The following is a 21,902-nucleotide window of genomic DNA, read 5'->3' on the forward strand; positions in this document are numbered from 1 at the left end:
TTGGTCTGGAATCTGTGGCTACACAATAATTTCATCAATATGGAGAGAAAAAAAATAGGAGACTCTCCTTACAAGCCTCCCCAAGATGGTGATCTGCACCGAAAGATGGGGACAGGGGTGGGGCAGAAGTACACGGTTTGTATCATCAGGAGATCGTATTTGAGAAGAAGTGAGGTACGAAGGAAAGCAAACCACCCGCCAGTATTCTGTGTCCTTCCTTGCTTTTGTCATCACACCGGGCCAACTCCTGTTTCAAGTCCCAGCGTGGCCATTCACTAGCTGGGTGACCTTGCTCAGACATTTTAACCTTATTTACAATAATAACTTATCGGGATTTAACATAGTAACAACGTGTATTATTTATCATTTAAATTATAATAGGATTGTTCTAATTTATGTTAACAGCAATAAACCGTTGTATCAGTTACAAGATTTCTATTGTTTATACCAGTCAAGAACCAGAAATAAGCAATATTTAGGTGTCTCAAAGGAAACAGGAAGTATAAGTCAGTAGAGGTTTAAAATTTTTTTTTTTTTCAACATTTTTTATTTATTTTTGGGACAGAGAGAGACAGAGCATGAACGGGGGAGGGGCAGAGAGAGAGGGAGACACAGAATCGGAAACAGGCTCCAGGCTCCGAGCCGTCAGCCCAGAGCCTGACGCGGGGCTCGAACTCACGGACCGCGAGATCGTGACCGGGCTGAAGTCGGACGCTTAACCGACTGCGCCACCCAGGCGCCCGTCAGTAGAGGTTTAAAAAGTCCTGTGTAGGGGTGCCTGGGTGGCTCAGTCGGTAAAGCATCCGACTTCAGCTCAGGTCGTGATCTCGCAGTTCGGGGGTTCGAGCCCCAAGTCGGGCTCTGTGCTGACAGCTTGGAGCCTGGAGCCTGCTTCGGATTCTGTGTCTCCCTCTCTCTCTGCCTCTCTCTCTCTCAAAAATAAATAAACATTAAAAAAAAATTCTTTTAATTACGTGTAGAAGAGTTGGGAGCAGAAATCTCGTTGGGAGGAGCCTTTGGAAGCTTCATGGGCACAGCACTTTAGGTAAGAAAGAGAACGTTCAGGGGCGCCTGGGTGGCTCAGTCAGTTGAGCGTCCAACTTCAGCTCAGGTCATGATCTCACGGTTCACGGGTTGAGTCCCTCATCAGGCTCTCTGCTATCAGCGCAGAGCCTACTTCGGATCCTCTGTCCCTCCTCTCTCTCTGCCCCTCCCCCTCTCATGCTCTCTCTCTCTCTCTCTCTCTCTCCCCAAAATAAAGTTTTTTTAAAAAAGAAAGAGAATGTTCAGTAGTCCATTTCAATGCGTGAGAAGAGCTATTGGAGACAGGGAAGTCAGTCCAGGGAGAAGGAAAGGGGAAAAGAGTGAAACCAAATCCCAAAGAGTTCTCTGGAAATGATCATTTTCCTTCCCCAGAGTTTATTGCGCCACATAACTTCAAAATCTGTACCCATTAGTGAAAGTTCTCAAAAAACAACTGGACTAGCAAGAAGAAATGGTTCCACAATAGAATCCCTGAGGAAAAGAAAATGTCTACAGAAGAGGCCTCCAAGTGGGAGTGAGGAGTTTAAAACAAAACAAAACAGAATACAGTAGTTAAGGGGATGGGGATTTGAAATGAAGGGAGGTCATTCGAGGGGGAAAAAAACACAATCAAATATGTTCATTATTTCTACAATATTATCACACAGAAATAGCCTCACTCACCTGACAGGAAGTTCAAGAGAAAAGATGGAGACTCTGCACAAATCTGAAAATGAAAAAAAAAAAAAAATTAGATCAATGGCAAGTTGGCTTCTTGGCACCATAATGCTTCAAGCTACCATCAGCCCATCAGCCATGGCCCACAGACCACCCTGCCATATACCAGGGCTTGAACTTGGAAGCAGAGTTAACAAAAGAAATGGAGGAAGCAAACCCTGCTCTTAAGGAACTCGTTTTAAACTGAAGACCAGCCCAAAGCCACTGTTGGGGAGGAGCGGGTTAATGTTTTAGTAGCGTTTATGACTGCTCAGTCTCAGGCTTCATTAACAGCATCATAGGGGCACTGGAGAATGAAGTGGCCGGGTCGGCGGGGGAAGGGAGTCCCTTCTAGAAACCATGCTTTGTCAGATATTTCTTTATGTTTTTGTGACTTAACTTCCCTAGAACATAAACTCCTTGATACCAAGAATTGGGTCATTTATGTTTCTTGTACCCCTAAAGCCAGAGGCAGAATTCTTTCTCCACAGAGGGACCACATAAATAACCGTATTGACTGTTACGTGTGGCTCAGAATTGGAAGGGGGATGTGGGAGTATGGGCAATGACCCGAGTGAGGGACAAAGCAGATGCATACCGGCGAAAGGGAAAGGGATGCCCACCCAAAGCAGAGTGCAATGTTGACAAAGTGACTTGTATCTTTCAGAATATTCCATTACGCTTTACTTCGAAACCAAAACACTGGTATGACTATTAACTCGAAGAGTTAATACGCTTCATACGAGAAGAGAACTCACTTCATACAATGGTGTCCCCTCAATGTGAAATACAGGCATAACGGTTTTCAAATCAAGATTTGTTAAGAGGAAACAATCTATAGGTGATCTTGGAACCAAGTGACCTACTTCTGGCTTCAGCCAACAGACAGAAGTTCAATGCTCAACGAAGAATCCAAGATATGAATTCAAAGAACAAATAAGGAGTCATGGTGAGTTTCTATTGATCATGATACGTTCTTTACCAAAAAAAAAAAAAAAAATAGTTCTTGGGACACCTGGTGGCTCAGTTGGTGGAGCACGTGACTCCTGATCTTGGGGTTGTGAGTCCGAGCCCCACACTAGGTACAGAGATTACTTAAAAATAAAATCTTAGAAAAAAAAATAGCTCTTAATAAAGTCTGATACGTCAGAAAAACTTCATTAAGCAATGTTTAAAGAAGACAAAAACGAAGGCCAAGCACGACATCCTGTCCTAGCATGAACAAATTGCAAACACATGGCCCAATGCTCAATGTGGAATGAATGTAGGATTAACAAGTGAAAAACATTCAGATAATCAAACAGAGAAACAAATCGACTGTGACTTGAGTATGGAAATAATTTCACTTCACGTTTGTGCAAATGAGGGTTTTCTACCTAGGGATTTTGCTGAAATTTCGCAACTCAAGAACATTGCCTCTTCGAAACCTTATCGATAACCACAGTAAAGCACGAAGGTTTTTGGTAACCAAGTTTATTAATAAACAACATGAGGCTCTCTTTGCTCCTTTGGAGTACTTTCAGGTAAAAAAAGAAGGCAAACAACAATGAGGTTTGTTTTGCCCACTGGAGGAAAAAATTTTAAAGGCCAGTAATATCCAGAGCTAGGGAGCATGTGGAGAAATGAACAGTCACATACAGTGTTGGTGGAAACATCAACTTTGAGAGAATAGTTCAGCTAGGTTTTGAAATGTGAAGGGTGTATAGCTTTTGATTCAGAAATTCTAATTCCAGAGGTTGTCCCTACAGAAACATTGATACACATACACACAAAAAACCTGTCGTTGCAGCTTCCGGTGTGGGGGAAGCTTAAGCACCCATCAGCAGATGAACAGTTAAATACAGAATGGCCCCTCCGGGGGCACCTGGGTGGCTCAGTCGGTTAAGCGTCCGACTTGGGCTCAGGTCACGATCTCGCGGTTTGTGAGTTCGTGCCCCGCGTCGGGCTCTGTGCTGACGGCTTGGAGCCTGGAGCCTGCTTCCGATTCTGTGTCTCCCTCTCTCTGTCCCTCCCCGTTCGCACTCTCTCTCTCCTTCAAAAATAAATAAACATTAAAAAAAAATAATGGTCCATCCATATTATGGAATATTATGCAATGCTTAAGAAAATGAAGTTGACCTACATGTATTGACATATAGAGATTGTGAGTACATGTAAGCCAGAAGAAAAAAAAATCAAGTATTCCTAATAATACATAAACTAGGATCTGGTAAGAAAGAAGCAAAGCTCTACGTGTGCATACTTATTTAAGTAGGGGCAAGTGCGAATGCACATGAAAAAGCCTGGAAGGAAACCCACCAAGCCTCCACAGAACGCAGTGTGATGGGGGGAAAGGATGAACACAAGACACGTATTCGTGTATTGCTTATGCAATGAAATCTATTGCTTCCAGCTAGGAAAAGCAGGAGAGAAGGAGAGCCAAGACATCCAGGTTCTCCAGAAAGAGCTCCCAAATCAAGCTCAGAGGGAGGGAGGCTGACTAGGAGCTAATGCCATCAATGGCTCAGCTGGAGGCCATGTCCACTGGCCCTGCCCTAATCCACTTAGAAAGAAAGAGAGACCATGTGGGGGGGGGGGGAAGGGTACAGTGACTGCCAATGTTTGGGCTCCTTACATCACTGAAAGGAAAGGGCAAGTCACAAAAGGAACCATATCGACTTATGCAAGACATGGCACAGAACAGAGAAAGTTCTCAGAGAACAGCAAATTCACCGACGGCTAGGATTAACTGAAACCTCCCGCGGTTGCAGACTGCCCCAGAGCATGACATCCGGGAGGCTGGAAGTACATCCAACTTCCTCCATTTATCAAGCTGGCTAAAAGCCAGGGTAATACCAGCGCGAGCAGGGAGAGAAAAAGGGTAAGCAGACTGGACAAGTGGTTTGGGTGGGAAGAAATGCTGCGTATATGGTCAGAGCCCCGCTCCAGTGTCAAGTAAGCTCTCAGAGAGGCAAGCCCCATCCAAGGATCGGGACTCCGGAGCTCACAGACCGCAGAGGCCCTGGGTGCAGGCCACAGGACCCAAGCATCCTGGGGGTAATCAGCAGAAGAGGCCAAGCACACACGTAACAGCCAGCCAGCCCCAGGCAGTTGTACCACTGCCCTCTGGGGCAATGCGAAGCTGGTCCAGGGATCAATTTAAAAAACAAAAAGAAAAACCCCCGCTGGCTGGCGACACATGGCGACACATGGCGACACAAGGCCCTCCTGGAAGACTCAGCACGTCATTTGAAACCTAATGATTAAGTAGTGGCCCGGACCGAGGGACAGAGAATGGCAGAGGGTTCCTGGCATTGACACCACCACGGAAGAAAGGACCAAACACAGGGGCTGTGATAAATCGGGAACGAGTGAAGAAATCAACAAAGAGAGGCTTCTCCACACTAGTAGGAAAAGCAAATTGCACTGTCAGAGATGACACTGAAGGTTAGGCTTGTGGGCACGCACAGAAGGCCAGGGATATGCAGGTTCTGGACTGGAGAGTAGTGGGTATCACCATCGAGGCACAAACAAAAGAGGGATGGCAGAACCGTGCGGTGGTCCCACTGCCGATCAGACCCAACCTAATAAGATCTTCACCCACACAGACTGCTAGAAAGAGTTAAATTGTGACAAGGCTCTGGAAAACTCTGAAGATAATTCATGCAACAAACATTTACTGAATGCCTACTACATGCCAATAACAGGGCCACTCTGTATGGCTCCGCAGGCTGCACCCTGCCGAAGGGTGCCCGGCCAAGAGGAACTTCGGAGCCTGAATCCAGAATGTCAAGTTTTCTGGAAGTGCCAGATGAACCGGCTGCAGACTCTGTCACAGGCATGGCAGGAGCTCTGAGGAAGGAAACTCAACCAGTGCAGGGAAATGGATGCAGGCACGGAACACCTCGAGGAGGTAACAGCCATGCCGCGTCCCAAAGGGTGCACGACCCCTTTTACGTGAAGAAATGGGAAAGAGCATTCCGGAGAGGAAACAGCCTAAATCAAGACACAGAGCCCATGACCGGCACAGAGTGGGCAGGACTTGGAATCAGCTGACATTCCTGACGCATAAAGAGCAAAGCAGAGGATGGCCAGAAGGGACCCTGGAGAGATGGAGCAGAAAACCAATGGAACGTATTAAAAATATGTGAACGGGGCGCCCGGGTGGCTCAGTCGGTTGAGCGTCCGACTTCGGATCAGATCATGATGTCACCGTTAGTGGGTTCGAGCCCTGCCATTGGGCTCTGTGCTGACATCTAGGAGCCTGGGGCCTGCTTCACATTCTGTATCTCCCTCTCTCTCTGCCCCTTCCCCTGTCATGCTCTGGCTCTGTCTCTGTCTGTCTGTCTGTCTCTCTCTCAAAAATAAATAAACAACATTTTAAAAAATTTTAAAAAATACATCATGCGAATGGACTGGGAAAAATTCACACTGCGTGTCCACAGGGAGATCGTGATGGATCATGACTAATAGCCGCTGAGTATACGAGACACTCACAGGAAAAAGAAAAAAAAGGCAGCTAGGTGTTCTCCAGCTCTCCGAGGGGCAGAGGAGGAGAAACGGTGGCTTAAACCATAGCCCAAGATTTAAGTTAAACAGGAGGACGGATGCCCTGGTGTTGATCGCTGTTCTTTTGCGGAAGTGACAGAGCTTGTGGAATTGCTTTCTCAAACATCTAAGGAGATGACCTCATCGTGCCTGTGGTAAATGGAACAGACCAGGCCAGGGAAAGTAGCTGCCATACTATTTTTCCTACACTCAACTCCTTTCCTCTCTCACCCCTCCCCATTGTTCTCTCTGTCCTTCCCTTCAACAGGCGTTAACTTGTTTCACTGTGCTTCGCCTGATTGAGCCTCAAGGATACCGCGGGGAGGTTTTGGGGTTTACAGATTGAAGGGTTGTGGCAAATGGAAGGGTTGTGACAATCCTGCATTAAGCAGGTCTGTCGCTACCTCCCTTCCAACAGCATTTGCTCACTTTCTGTCTCTAGGTCACGTTTTGCTCATCCTCACAATATTTCGACCTTGTTCATCATTATTGTATTTGTTATAGTGATCTGTGGTCAGTGATTACAAGTTGCTGACAGCTCAGATGATGGTTAGCATTTTTTAGCAATAAAGTATTTTTGAATTCAGGCGCGTACGCTGTTTTGTGCAATGCGATTATCGTACGCTCAGCAATTAACACGTAACGCTTCCAACAAAGTGTAAACATAACTTTCATATGCGCTTGGGAAACCAAAAACTTCATCTGACTTGCTTTATTGTGGTGGTCTGGACCCAAACCCACAATATCTCTCCAGCGTACCCATACTCTCCTTCGTCCTACAATGTCCCTCCTTTCCTTCTCTCCCCTTACCTAGCCTGACATTTGCCAAATTACTCCAAGACCTCAAATGTGGACAGTTACCTCTGTCCAGAGCTGGAAGAGCGGTATAGAAGACCGCGTGCCAAGGACCCATCATGGAATGACTCCCTGATAATCAGATCCAACTCTCTGAGGGAGGCAACCACAGCCCTCCACAGGACAAGGTGCAATTAAAGGTGTTCAGAACAAAGCATCACTTGCTCTAGGGTACAAATAATTACCACCTTAAAAGTAAATACGTCTGTGAGGACATACCAATTAGTTCTTTCTCAGAGCGTTAGTTTACGGTTTCACAAAAAGAGTATTTTTAACTTTTTTAAGTTTATTTATTTTGAGAGAGAGAGAGAGAGAGAGAGAGAGAGAGAGAGCACAAGCAGGGGAGGGGCAGGTATAGAGGGAGACAGAGAGAATCCCAAGCAGGCTCCGCACCGTCAGCACAGAGCCGGACACGGGGCTCAATCTCACAATCTCACGAACCACGACATTGCGACCTAAGCCAAAATCAAGAGTCAGACACTTAACGGACTGAGCCACCCAAGTGCCCCTGAAAGAATACTTTTTTTTAATACAAGTCTTAGACTAAACTATACATTCATACAAAGTTAACCTGAGGTGAACCATCTTCCATTTCTTTGGGAACATTTTGCCACGAAAGCTGAATTTAGGTAACCACCACAACCTTAAATCGACCCCAATTGTCATACCCGGGATTTTCTAACTCTTAACTTCCCTTTCCACTGGGTAGCAACAAATTCTGGGCATTTCCCTCTACTTGAACTATGTTTTGATATTGTATTTTCAATAATGAGATAAAATACAATGAAAACATACATAAACGGGGACAAAAACCAAACAATTGTACAGGTAGGAGAGGCTCTACCAAGCAACTAAGAAAACCCCCACGTCAATTTTTCCTTTGTTTGTTAAATTTTTGTTGTACATTTGACATTATATTGGGGCTAAAAATAAAGTCTGAAGCATTAAACATCTTTCTGTGTCCAAATATATTTGCCGGTGGAGACGTACTACACACTTAACTGTTCCTTAGTCCTATGTCAGGAGTGAAAGATGAAGAAACCTTTGCCCATGAAGGTTTCATTGTTCCCCCTGGAAATGAGTAAGAAGTCACATTATTATCCAGTCGTATTTGACAGATAAAGTGCGCAAGATAGGAACCTGGTGATTCATTAATAGCACTTTTTATTTCAACGTGACACCCTCACCCTCACCCTCGACACTGTTGTGTCTCTGCCAACTGTGCCCGCAAAATAAATTTCTAGTCCTTCTCTTTGGTGGTAGATTGCAAAACGAGGTGTACAAAACACGTACACCATGCATGCTTGCTATCCCAGCGTGCCTGTCCATTTGCAAGGCGACTTTACGGGGCCTCCTATCAAAAGGCAGAGTCTACTTCTCCACCCCCAGAACGTGGGCCGGCCTTGCCCCTTGCTTTTGCCCAAGAGGACATCAGCAAATGGGATACAAGCACGCAAGTTCGCACCCTCTTGCTGCTCCTGGCGCTCTCAAAGCACCGTGTAAGCACATATACAAGCCCGAGCTAGCCCGCCACATGGCGAAAGGCACCAGCCCAGTCGTCGCCACTGTGCCAACCCCCGGGGACAGTCATCTGGCTGACTGGCAGCTGATGCAGTGCATAAATGAGACCAACTGAGACCAGCAGGACCATCTGGCTGGGCCCAGGCCAACTACAGACTCCAGAATTGCGAATTAATAAAATGGCTGTGGCTTTATTAAGCCGCTAAATTTGGGGGCGTTTTGTTACACAGGAAAAGCTAATTTATATACTTTCTTTCTTCCTTTCCTTCCTCTTCATTCTGTCTCTTCCTTCTCTACCCTTTCTTCCTTTCATTACCACCCCCCCCCCAAACACACACACACACACACACACACACACACACACACACACACACTTCTTGCTTTCTTCCTGTCCTTCTACAAGTACTACAAAGTACCCTTTTAGGGCCCACTTGGTACAAGCCACTGGTCTGGACTATTTCGAATTCACAACCCTTTTCTTCTAACCCACTCCTTTTGAAAGCCACCAAGCTGACCCTGCAGACCTTGCAAGGTCTGTGGCCCCACTCCTAAGGTGATTCGGCAAGATGTTTCTGGAGACCAGCAGGCCAGAAGGCAGACTCTTGGCCGAGTTGGCAGCCCAGCTCCAGACATTTGCTGGTGACAATCTCCCGGGGGAGTCATTTGTCACTGAGACCTGCTGAGTGGGTCACTGAGGGCTTCCAGCCCTCCCCTCTACCCGCCAGCAGGGAAGTGTCATAAGAAAATGGACCTTTCAAGCCAGACACCCAAGGGTTAAAGGGCATAGCCCAAGACCCTTTCTCTCATGTGGCTGCTGAGGCTAAGTAAGCAGAAAATATATTTATAACTACAGGAAACAACGCATTGTGAGTGGTAAAATGCTTAGATTTCCATTTGTTTACTACACGAATAAAAGACAATCAATAGGATCATCTTACTAATGACACCAAACCACTCGGTACAACTCAGAAGCCAGAAGGTCATTCCTTAAAATGCTTTTCTTTCCTCTTCCACATTTAGAGTCTGCACTTTATTCCCTAACTTATTTTTCCCCCGAATGATGTTTTTTCAGACTTTTTAAAAGCTTACTTTTCCCTGGTGTCCTGGAACCTGCCGTTTGTTTGTGGTTACATTAATTTTTAGAAAGGTCAAATTAGATGTCAGGGTTGGATAAATGTTCGTGTGTGTGTGTGTGTGTGTGTGTGTGTGTGTGTGTGTGATGTTTTAAATGGGATTCTCTCCCTTAAGATTCCTTGGAGAAGCTCTCTCCTTCTCTAGGTGCATGTGTGAATGTATTTCAAACTGACCACCAAAATGTGAGGTGGACAGAAATTTTAATGGCTTCCATCAACAAGGGTAAATTGGAAGTATACCCTCTGGTACACATTTCTAAGATTTTTCTCAATTTCTGAACGCTGTCCTTTTTTTAAGTTTATTTTGAGAGAGAGGGAGAGACAGCGGGCACTTGCGAGTTGGGGGGGAGAGGGGGAGAGAGAGGGAGATGGGGGGAGAGAGAGAGAGAGAGAGAGAGAGAGAGAGAGAGAGAGAGAGAGGAGAGAGACAATCCCAAGCAGTCTCCATGCTGTCAGCGCAGAGCCCGAGGCAGGGCTCGATCTCACAACCGCGAGATCACGACCTGAGCCGAAGCCAAAAGTCGGTGGCTTCACTGACTGAGCCACCCAGGTAGCCCGTGAAGCCATCCTCTGGCAGAGCAGAGGAGGTTTACTGCTTCAAGCATCTTTAATATTTCCCTTCCTGTGTTCTCAAACTGTCCATAGAGCCTCATCATTTAGAGAGAATTACTTTTCCTCCTTCTCGTCTGTTAAGAGTAATAACTTCTTCCATTTGTACGATGGTTTATGATAGACAAGACGCTTTTGCGTACATGACCTCAAGTGACCCACAAATGTCTGCCAGGCCCCATACTAGGTAGTGGGGATACACTGGAAAGCAAAGTAAGTCCTGCCTTCAGGAAGCTTATCATCTGCCGGGGAAGCAAAGATGTGATATAAAAATTAACACCAAGAAATGCAAATGTGGTAAGTGCCACCAAGAAAAGCATGTGGACCTCCAAGTGAAGACAGTGGGATTTGACCTAGGGGGTCACGGATGGCTTCCCTGTGGAAGTGATGCTAAAACCCGAAGGATAAGTGGGAGGAGTGAACCCAGAAAAGAGGCAGGGAAAGACCATACAAAGTGGAAGCAGCACGTGCAAAGGCACCGTGGCAGGAGGGAATATGACCTATGCAACAAACTAAAAACATGTCAGAGTGGGCAGGACGCAGAGGGGTCGGGGGCACTCGGAGATGAGACTGAGGGAGCAGACAAGACTCGGTTCATGCGGGCTCCTGGTGGCCAAGGTGAGGATTCGTGTCTTGTTCTCAGAGCAATGGAAAGGCGCTGAAGGACTTTAAACCAAGGGTGATGCGTCCACATTTTGGCAAGACTGTTCTGGCTGTTGAGTGGAAAATGGATTAGGGAGGAACAGAGTGGAGTAGGGGTTCCAGTTTGGGGTTTCCACTCTCCATCTCAAACACTGCTCTGAAGGTCTGAGCAATTCAATAAAACAAAAATCCAAAGTCAGATGTATAATCAAGGAAATGGAAACTATAGACTTATGTCATACATACACAAATACAATGGAATTCAGGGTTTGCAAAAGGAGGGAGATTCAAAATGATGACACAAATCAGTTCCCCCAGGGCTCGACAAGCTTCTTCTGTGAAGGGGCGGATGGTAAATGTTGCCAGCTTTGAAGGCTATAGGATCCCTGCTGCAGCTACTCAACTCTGTCACTGCGGCCAGAGAACAGCCACGGACAAAACGTAAATGAATGGACGTGGCCGGGTGACAATGCAACTTGATTTTCAAAACCATGGGGCGGTTGCCCATGGGCAGTAGTTGGCCGGGCTCTATACCCCCGAGGAAGGGATATGAGTCTTTGAGAAGAGAGACGCTAGCTTGGCTGAGGCTGGTGGTAGTGGTGATGAGATACAGACATACGCGAGGATATCCGGAAGGGAGCATCAGTGGGCCTCGTGTCTGGATTGGATATTGAAGGTGAGCCAGTGGAAGGCACAGCCTCGATTTCGACGAGGCAAGAGAGGCTCAGAGGTAGTAAGCGGCCAAGTGTGGGCTAGAACCCAGTTCATCACACCTGGCTTTTGTGGTCACATACAATTTGTACAGGGTTAACGTCAATCCCCAGCTCTCCCCCTCACATCAGCCCCTGTGAGACAACGTGGAAATGAGGCAGGTGTCACCAATAACAAAAAACAACATAGCAGACAGTCAAGGCCTCGCTGGGGGCTGGGGCACAGGACAAAGAAACCAGAGTGGGTAGGATTAACCAGAGACCGGCTTTAAAAAAGATGAGCTTGAGGCGCCTGGGTGGCTCAGTCTGTTACGTATCCGATTTGGGCTCAGGTCATGATCTCATGGTGTGAGTTCGAGCCCCACACTGGGCTCTGCGCTGATGGTACAGAGCCTGTGTGGGATTCTCTTTCTCTCTCCCTCTCTCTCTCTGCCCCTTCCCCGCTCGCTCAAAATAAATAAACAAACTTTTAAAAAACTACAAATAAAAAGACGAGCTTACAGTCAAGTGTCTGGTGAGGATGAGGAGGGGCAAAGGCAGGAGGAAGAAGGGTAAACCCAAATGTGAGGGACAGACATGTGACCCAACACTTCCTAATGCCACCAGGGAAGGCACAGAGACTGATGTGGGAAGAGCAGGAAACCAGTGCTGGCTCTCGGAGCCGTTGGTACACAGGCCCTTCTTTTCTGCTCTTGCCTTCCAGTCTCGTCCCCCTGCCTTGCCCCTAGCATCTTAAAATTCTATCCTTGGACCTCTATCCTTGGACCTGGGTTACACAAACCCAGGAGGTCTCTGGAGAAGTAGAGTAAGAATTTCATCTTGGCCTCGTGTCTCAGAATCTCTGGTAGTATTTTTATTTAGAGACCCCACTTGTTCCATGGAGGCCAAGAGGTAATTAACAACCAAAAGCACAGATAACAAAATGGCACTCTGTGTTCCCCTCCTCCCACAAAGAAAAGTAGCTTCAAGGAGAATACATGAATCAGAGAAGGAGGCCAACCAAGGAGGGGAACTAGGAAACAGATAGATAGGTCCTAAGGCCTTCCTATTTGTATTATTAAACCACAAATGTGGCTCTTTGGTGCCCAGATAGAAAAATCAATCATATTCCATTCTGAACTCTTATCCATGAAGTAAAGAAAACAAAAGAATCCTTCGAGGTTGGGGCATCTGGCTGGCTCAGTCAGCAGAGCGTGTGGCTCTTGATCTTGGGGTTGTAAGTTCAAGCCACACATTGGGTGCAGAGATTACTGAAAAATAAAATCTTAAAAAAAAATCCTTTGGGGTGCCTGGGTGGCTCAGCCGGTTGAGCATCTGACTTCGGCTCAGATCGTGATCTCACAGTTCATGAGTTGAGCCCTGCGTCGGGCTCTATGCTGACACCTCAGAGCCTGGAGCCTGCTTCAGATTCTGTGTCTCCCTCCTTCTCTGCCCTCCCCTGCTCATGCTCCATTTCTCTCTCTCTCTCGCTCTCTCTCTTTCAAGTATAAATAAACATTTAAAACACATTTTTTTTTTCAAAAAAAAAAAAACCTTCAAGGAAGCGAAGTTTTTCATAAGCTAGTCAATGGAACCCACATAGGGGCTGGCCATACTTGGTCTCTCCACTTTCTTCTAGCCACTCTTGAATGTGTTTTAGTCAGGCTTTTGGGTTGCTTTTATCAAGGTCACCCATGACTTCCGCCTGCCAAACCCAGCCTTCACTTCTCAGTCCCCCACATGTCCTTTCAGCAGCCTTGAACGGCTGACCACATCGTCCGCAGGAAGTTGTGGCTTCCAATTAACACTCTTCAAAATGTAGGCCAGTCTGTCTGCACAGGGAAACAATAAAGGGGTATGTTCTGTGAAGGCAAAAAGCATCTGCAGTCAACTCCTACGCATGGATAAATGGTGCTATGAAACGTGCTCATAGTCCTAAGAACACTGCTTTGAGGACACAAAGATGGGAGTGACTGATTCTATCGCCTTTTTTTTCATTTTTTGAAGTTTTTTAATTTTATTTTTGAGAAAAAGAGTGTGAGCAAGGGAGGGGCAGAGAGAAACGGAGACAGAGAATCCCAAGCAGGCTCTACACTGTCAGTGTAGAGCCCAACGTGAGGCTTGAACTCACGAACTGTGAGATCATGACTGAGCTGAAATCAAGAGTCGGAAGCTTAACCAACTGAGCCACCCAGGCGCCCCTGATTCTATCTTTTGTGTGTTTTATGTAAGGCAGAGAAACATGTTCTATATCAGGGACTGAAGATGATGGCAACCTAGAAGGGACTTTTAAAGCTTGCCTCTACAGAGTAGGACTCCTCTCCTACCCGAAGAGTTCTGTTGTTTTTTAAAAGGAAAGATTTTTTTTTTAAATTTTTTTTCAACGTTTTTTATTTATTTTTGGGACAGAGAGAGACAGAGCATGAACGGGGGAGGGGCAGAGAGAGAGGGAGACACAGAATCGGAAACAGGCTCCAGGCTCCGAGCCATCAGCCCAGAGCCTGACGCGGGGCTCGAACTCACGGACCACGAGATCGTGACCTGGCTGAAGTCGGACGCTTAACCGACTGCGCCACCCAGGCGCCCCAAAAGGAAAGATTTTTTTAATGTTTACTATTATTATTAAATGTTACTTATCGTTATTATCTGTTTTTGAGAGAGAGAGAGAGAGAGAGACAGAGCATGAGCAGGGGAGGGGCAGAGAGAGAGGGAGACACAGAATCCCAAGCAGGCTCTACCCGGTCAGCACAGAGCCCAATGCGGGGCTCGAACCCATGAACCAAGAGATCATGACCTGAGCTGAAGCCGGAAGCTCGAGGACTGAAGCACCCAGGCGCCCCAAAAGTTTTTTGTTTTTAACTGCCCTCTAAAAGACAACCTCTCAAGGCTTCTTTCGTAAGGCAACGCAACCCACTAAAGAACATGAATTTCAAATACCAGGGTCATTAACAGAGAAGTGTGTCAGCTTCAATGGGGAGTAGGGCCACCACAGGCATGGATGGCTGGGAAGGGCCCAATGGGGTCAAGGCCCGGACAACACAGGAGCACTGAGGTAGAAAGCTGCCCGTTAGCTTGGAGAGGGCTTCTCCCAGGGAGGGCGAAAGGAGAGGGCCGGGGAAAGGGAAGAGACCCCAGGGAGGAGCTTTAGCTACAGCACAGGTCTGCTGGGCCGGGCCTCAGAAACTGGAGGTCAGTGCCGTTCCAATCAGCTCTCGGACATCCAGGAAAACCTCCCATTTCAAACTGGCCTTCTCGTTTTGTTTTATTTCCTCCCTCATCGGGATGTTCTCTTAAAGCATCAACACTACCTGCTCCTTTTGCTTATGTTGCCTTCAAAGGACTACTTGGCTCCTCCAGAAGCGGAGTTATTTTTACAGACTGGGTGGTGTAAGACAGGGTGGGGAAAGCCGGAGATGGCGGAAACTCCTCTCTCACCGGAGAACTTGGCCGAGGCACCGCGCCCTGGCCTCACACCAGAGCAGGGCCATCCATTTTCTTCTTTTTTTAGTACTAGCCTCTTTGACCCACCCAGTGCTGTGATTTGTCAGTGTGTTTTTCCGGGAGGGCTGGCAGACGACTTGTCGGGTTCAACGGTTTGCACCGACGGCCCCAGTGGAGTCCTCTGAAGACTGCAAAACTGGACGCACAGACGGCCCGTAAAAATCCTACCTCCCACAAGCGTCTGGATGCTGCCTTTTCCCAAATGACCCTCCAGCACTGATGCAGCATGGGTGGCTTCACGGTATTTTTTTTTAATGATTTTTCCAAAACCGAGGTGTTCCAAGTGATGTGGGAGTACTATTTTTTTTTTCCCTTGCGGGAAGCGTCTAAACTCCCCAGAGATTTGGGGAAAATGGGAGCGTAACTCATGAATGAACTGACTCTCAAAGCTCATCACCTGCCACCAAACCCCAAAGTCTCCGTGAACCATGAGATGCACGGGGCCTGCCTGTTAAGAGGCCTGTAAGTCACTTTAATACACTGCAGGGAAAGCGGTGTGATAATATATGTGCCATCTAGTTTGACCTTGAACTGTTACGAGGGGTCAGCAAACTTGACTGCAGAAAGGCTACTCTCCAGAGGCAGCTCCCCCGTGTCCTTCTGCCATGCAGATGTTGACCATTAATCCACACTTTGCTAGTCAGCATGTGGAATGCCAGGAACATTCTACTGATAAAAGCAGTGACTCAACAGGAGCGATGAAGAGGATGTGGAGGAAAAAAGCAGAAGTTATTTCTCTCATCTGAAGTCACATAGGTTAGTCTCGGGGATGCATGGAGAATTCTACAGTAAAAAAAAAAAAAGTGCAGGGTAAATATGAAACAAATACTTCAGTCGGTCTCCCAGGTTCACCTCCGAAAGGGTCAAGTTGAAAAGACACGGACCAGAATGGGAAGGTCAGGTAAGCTGCTAATGGGGTTTGTCAGAAACATTCACTAACTTCTTAACTCCTTGTAAATTGTCAAGAAATCTTAACCATAGAAAAGAAAGGTCGCCAGGCCCGCTCATGAAGTAAGTGGCAGTCGTTTCAAGGGTCATAAGCGCCTGCCTTTGAATTCTGGCTGTGCCCCCTGCCGTCCCTAAAACCTCGGGCAAGTCAGTCAGTCTCTCCGTGCACCTCAGTTTCTTCATATGTAAAATGGAGAGAATATCAACAGTGCCCATCTCACAGTTGTTGGAACACACAAAGGTGTAAATACAGACAAAATACGTAAGGGGCACCTGGGCGGCTCCGTCGGTTGAACGTCCGACTTCGGCTCAGGTCATGATCTCACAGTTCGGGAGTTCGAGCCCCGCGTCGGGCTCGCTGCTGTCAGCCCAGAGCGATGAAACAGGGATGATCCCTGTTTCAGGGATGTTTGCCCTTCACGGTTCTTGTGTGCAGGGGTGAGTAAGTGCGGGAAGGGTGCCCAGGGTGGAGTCTGGCTCCCGGCACCGGCTCGCGAGTGCCGCTTCGTAGTGCTCTCACCAGCTTTCGGGGCTGAAGCGCGGCAGGCAGGCCAGCCGCTCGGCTGCCTCACGCGCCCGGGGTCGTGGGTAAAACTGAACGGGCTCCTCCGAAGACACCTGCGCTCTGTCCTCCCCGGCGGCCCCACCTCGTCCAGCCCCCTGCGGCCCCCCTTCCCTGTGCCCTGCTCCTCATCCCCACCCCGTCACAATCGCCCCCCCCAGGACGTAGCCAGTGTGGGCTCCCGACCCCTGAGTGTGAAGGCTTAGTGAGCTTTCTGTCTCAAGGCACCGGCCGGTGGGAGGGTCGGATCACCGAATCACTGACTTTGTCATTCGTTAAAGGCATGTGGAGACCGGAAGAGAAAGTATACTCGAGGGGCCGTGAGGGGCCAGGCCTACGTTTGAGGATTGGTTGGCTGGCAGCCCACGGCGCCACACTAGGAACACACCAGGGAGCAGGACGGATACAACTGTGCCCTTCTGGAACTCACATGCCAATGGGGCACTCAAGCAAATAGAAATGTAAACGGACAAACACAGGCAACCGTCTCAAGTGTGAAAGAGGGCCGTGAAGGGAACACACGAGGAGATGGATGACATTCCTAGAGGAGACGACACAGAGAGAGTGCAGCTTGCTCCGTATTATAAGGAAAGTCAGCAGAGAGAAACTGAGTCACGGCGTGACCATTGCTGTTAAGACGTTCAGGTTGGCAGGAGTCGGGCAACGCTTGGCCGATACGCCAGGAGACCCTAAACTCCACACGAGGGAACATTCCTTTTCACTCAGCTTTTTCACTCCTTTTGTCTCAGACAAGTTTCATATGAGAATATGGACTCAAGTCCAAAGGAATCGGAATCATAATACTTAGAGAACAGGGTAAGTCTTCATCTGCTTCTGAGCTGTTTAGCTGAAGTTACAGGAGTAGACTAGAAAATGCACTCCCTCCAGAGCTGGTGGAAACTTGCCTTCTTACTACACCTCAAGATGCCAACTCGGAGGTGGGGGGGGGGGGAAGGGTGGGACTCGAGTTGAATTATATTTGTTTTGTTGCGGTTTTCTGGAATCTCTAAAATTTTAACAATAAAGATATATTATTTTTTAAAACAGAAAAAAATCTCACGAGCAGCATATTTTGGGGTTTTTTTCTATCCCAGCAATAGCAAAACAAAACTACACTAAAAACACTGTTAGCTGCTCAATAAAATCTGTACGCTATTAGTAATAAGTAGTAAGCAGAAAATCAAAGCTGGGAAGTGGATATGAAGTGTGTGTTGACCGGGGAGGGGGGGTGCGGGGGAGATTTTTGAGAGGTGGCCTGCGAAAGATGCCTGGAGGCCCACTGGGGGATGAGAGCTGGGGATGAGCGCCACAGGGAAAAGACACAGCTCTCTGGAAGAAGGATCCCTGATCACCCACTTACCCAGACAGGAAAGATTACTCCTGATGTGAATCAGTCTGGACTTGATGGAACCAAGCAACGAGTCAGAGGAAAATTAAGTGATGGGTTGGCATGGTGTTCGGATAAATGACAGCCAAAGTCTAGTAACTGCAGGCTATGATCAGGCAGGATTTGAAGTGCTTTATTTGTACTAATTCAATCCTGGGGCGCCTGGGTGGCTCAGTCGGTTGGGCGTCCAACCTTGATTTCGATTCAGGTCACGATCTCATGGTTCATGAGACTGAGCCCCAAGTCGGGCTCTGTGGTGACAGCATGGAGCCTGCTTCAGATTCTCTCTCTCCCTCTCTCTCTCTCTCTCTGCCCCTCCCCGATGGGCACACATACGCATACTCTCTCTCTCTCTCTCTCTCAAAATAAACTTTAAAAAAAAGGAAATAGAGAAAGAATGAAAGAATGACATCTGAAAACCTAGGGGAAGAAAAACTACTGCAAAGGAACTCAAACTCAACTTTGTGATTCCTTGTAGGCAAAAGACAATAGGATTACTACCCATTTCTGGAAGTTTCACCATTTCACTTTTACGTAATGCTAATTGCTTCTCCCACTTTCAGCTTTATACCATTTTGGTTTATAAAAGGTTTCACAAGAATGCTCTACTTTTGGACAGCACGGGAAACCTGTATTTCCAAAACCAATTTTATGGGTTGTGAACATTTGGAAGAACTAAAGCCACACAAAACAATCTCCAAAATAGCTGGTTAAAATCTAAATGAATTATTGGCTTGATTTAGGCTTAGTTAACAGAATAACTTGAGGTTTGTTGCAAGCTTCATTAACTCTGAGTGAGTGTGTGCGTGTGCGTGTGTGTGCGCGCGTGTGTGCGTGTGCATGTTTAAGCCCTCCTCTCGCCCCACCCTGGCAAACGGGGCGGGTTCAGTTGTTCAATGGGAGTGGTCTAGGGAACAGTAAGGAATCATTTGGGTGGACTGTGCGGGGAAACATATATTTGTCCCTGGCTTGGTTCAGGCCTTGGCAAGTCGTATTGTCACTTGTTCTACTTCTTCTTCAGAGTTCAATTCAAGCTCATGGTTAAAGCTAACGGCAAAATATTGCTTAACTGAATAGGCACATTGCCGCAGAGAGAAGGGTTCTTTGCTTAAGGTGCCAAGCTCTATTACAGCACATTCGACCAGCTACCTGATGCTCGCTGGAAGAAAATACCGCTTCACGGCTACAAAAGCAAGTGCACATATCTAACGCACAGCTCACAACCTAAACAACATTCAGCCTTCCAGACACAGTGCTTAGCAAAAGTCTGGCTTAGCTTTGTTGTTAGGCGTGTGAGTAATAATTTCACTGGGTCCTTAACTTCTTGAGGAAACGAATTTCCACTTACTGATTGATTTAATATGGTAACTGTAAAAAGAGCTGGACCCAGAGTCAGAAAACACGTCTAAAGGACTGAAGGAATGAAGGAAAAGGAAGAGAATGGAAAAGAAAAGAAGGTGAAGGTGAAGAAAGGAGAAATGAAGAAGGGAAAGGACAAGGAATGAAGTCCTGGCTCACGACAGGGAGGACCTCCGAAAACATGATGCTAAGCAAAAGAAACCAGACCCAGAAGGCCATATACCGTATGGTTCCAGTTATAGGAAATGTCCGGAGTAGGGGAATCCCTAGAGACAGAAAGTAGACGAATGGTTGCCAGGGGCTGAGGGCGGAAGGGAGAAATGGAGAGTGACTGCTAATGAGTCGGTAATGAAAAATGTTCTGGAATTAGATGGTGGTGATAGTTACACAATCTTGTGAATATGCTAAAAAACAAAAACAAAAACAAAAAAAAATATATGAAATTTCAGAGCACCTGGCTGGCTCAGTCGGAAGAGCACGCAACTCTTGATCTCAGGGTTGTGAGTTCAGGCCACCCATTGGGTGTCGAGATTACTTAAATAAAAAAAACTAAAACACACATACACACACACACACACACACACACATTGAATTGCACACTCTACAACGGTGAATTTTATGCTCTGTGAGTTATTTCTCAAGCAAAAAGGGGGGAGACAAAAAGAAAAAGTTAAAAAAAAAAAAAAAAAAAAAAGACCTGACTGCTATGGACACCCTCTGAGCTGTGAGCAAGGCATCTAATTTCGCTACTATGCTTCCTCATCTGAGAAATGGGGTGATATTAACCTACCTCCCAAGTGGTCGCAAGGTGAGGATGAGATTATCTACATGAAAGTAATCTCGGAAAAAATGTACAGTGCTACAATTCAAGACAATTTCACTCAAAGCTCAATGAGGTTCTTCACGGAAATTTATGGTAATTCTAAAGTGTGTATGTGAAAGCAAGTGGCTAAGACAACTTGACAAAGAAGAACAAGAAAGAAAGGCTTCACCTACCAGACACCAAGACTCATTAGAAAGCTACAGCTACGGGAGCCTGGGTGGCTCAGTCGGTTGAACATCTGACTTTGGCTCAGGTCACGATCTCACGGTTCGTGAGTTCAAGACCCGCATCGGACTCTGTGCCCACGGCTCTGAGCCTGGAGCCTGTTTCGGATTCTGTCTCCCTCTCTCTGCTCCTCCCTGCTCACACTCTGTCTCCCTCCCTCTCTCCCTCTCTCTCTCTCAAAGAGTAAATAAACATTAAAAAAAAGAAAGAAAGAAAGCTACAGCAATGAAGAAGGCAGTGTAGTATTCTCTCACAGTTAGACAAATACACCAGGAGGGCACATTTGGGTGAGCCCGGAAGCAGCTTTGCACACATAAGGACACTTGCTATGTACAGCAAAGGAAGTGCGAGGGCAGAAGCAGCTCAAGAGGGCAAGGACGCTGGGACGACTGGTTTTCCACACGCGGAAAAACAATCCAGATTCCTCTCCCTCAGTTCCAATCAGACAAATTATTTCCCAAGCCAACACTTAAAAACTTTCAGGAGACAAACAAAAGAATATCTTTAGGTTTGCAGGACAGGAACACGAAAAGAGGAGAAATCATAAGAGAAGGAAAAAAAAAAAGAAATTTGACTACATTAAAAGTAAGAACTTTATCAGAAAATACCATAAAAAGTAAAAATAAATAAATAAATAAGTAAGCCACAGAGTGGGAGTCACTGTCTACAACACATATCACAAAAAATTAGTTTCCAGAATATATAAAGAGCATCTACAAATCAATACCAAAAAAATATTGATAACCTGCCAGAAAATAGGTAAAAAACTGGAACTAGAATTTCACAAGATAAAACTGAAATAGCCAGTGAACAATGGTACTCAGAGAAACGCAAATCAAAACCGAAAGAGATATAATACCAATGCCTACCATCTCAGCAATATCCAAAAGTCTGGCTACGCTAAGTGTTGGCAAGGATTCTGTCCCTTAGGAAAGCAATCTGGCAATACCTAGTACACTTGAAGAGGCATAAACCCTACCATCCAGCACTTCCAATTTGAGATATTTAATCCCTGGAGAAACATTCATATACCAGTACAAGTAAATATGTTCACGGCTGTTCATAGTAGCTTCGTTTTTCACAATGAAATCTGCAACAACTTCAGTGACCATCGATAGAAGCAGGCATAAATGTATGTTTACATGATGGGACGCCACAGAGCAAAGACACAGACATGACCTAGAGCTACGTGTAACGAGGACAAGTGTCACCAAAAAAAATGTTTGAAAATGAAAATTGCAGAAGAATACGACAACAGAAAAGATAACCATCATATAAAGTTTAAAAGCTTGCAAGAAGCATTCTCCTTTGCTTAGGAAAGTATACATATGTAGGAAGTGTACATATGAGAAGATAAACACCAATTTCAAGATAGCGCTTA

The 21,902-nt window shown here is 46.4% G+C and overlaps 1 protein-coding gene across 3 annotated transcripts in view; it reads right to left on the reverse strand.

Moving 5' to 3' along the window:
* ADGRG2 (adhesion G protein-coupled receptor G2) overlaps positions 1-21,902 on the reverse strand; it is a 123,849-nt gene that overhangs the window by 80,765 nt on the left and 21,182 nt on the right. For all 3 annotated transcript variants that reach the window (XM_058713997.1, XM_058713995.1, XM_058713996.1), the window contains exon 2: positions 1,708-1,750. Coding sequence is in view for 2 of the 3 variants with exons in the window: in XM_058713995.1 (XP_058569978.1) it covers positions 1,708-1,750 (43 nt within the window). In the remaining variant the exon portion in view is untranslated. The remainder of the gene's footprint in view (positions 1-1,707; positions 1,751-21,902) is intronic.

The sequence above is a fragment of the Neofelis nebulosa genome, chromosome X (genome assembly GCF_028018385.1).
Source record: "Neofelis nebulosa isolate mNeoNeb1 chromosome X, mNeoNeb1.pri, whole genome shotgun sequence".
Lineage (NCBI taxonomy): Eukaryota > Metazoa > Chordata > Mammalia > Carnivora > Felidae > Neofelis > Neofelis nebulosa.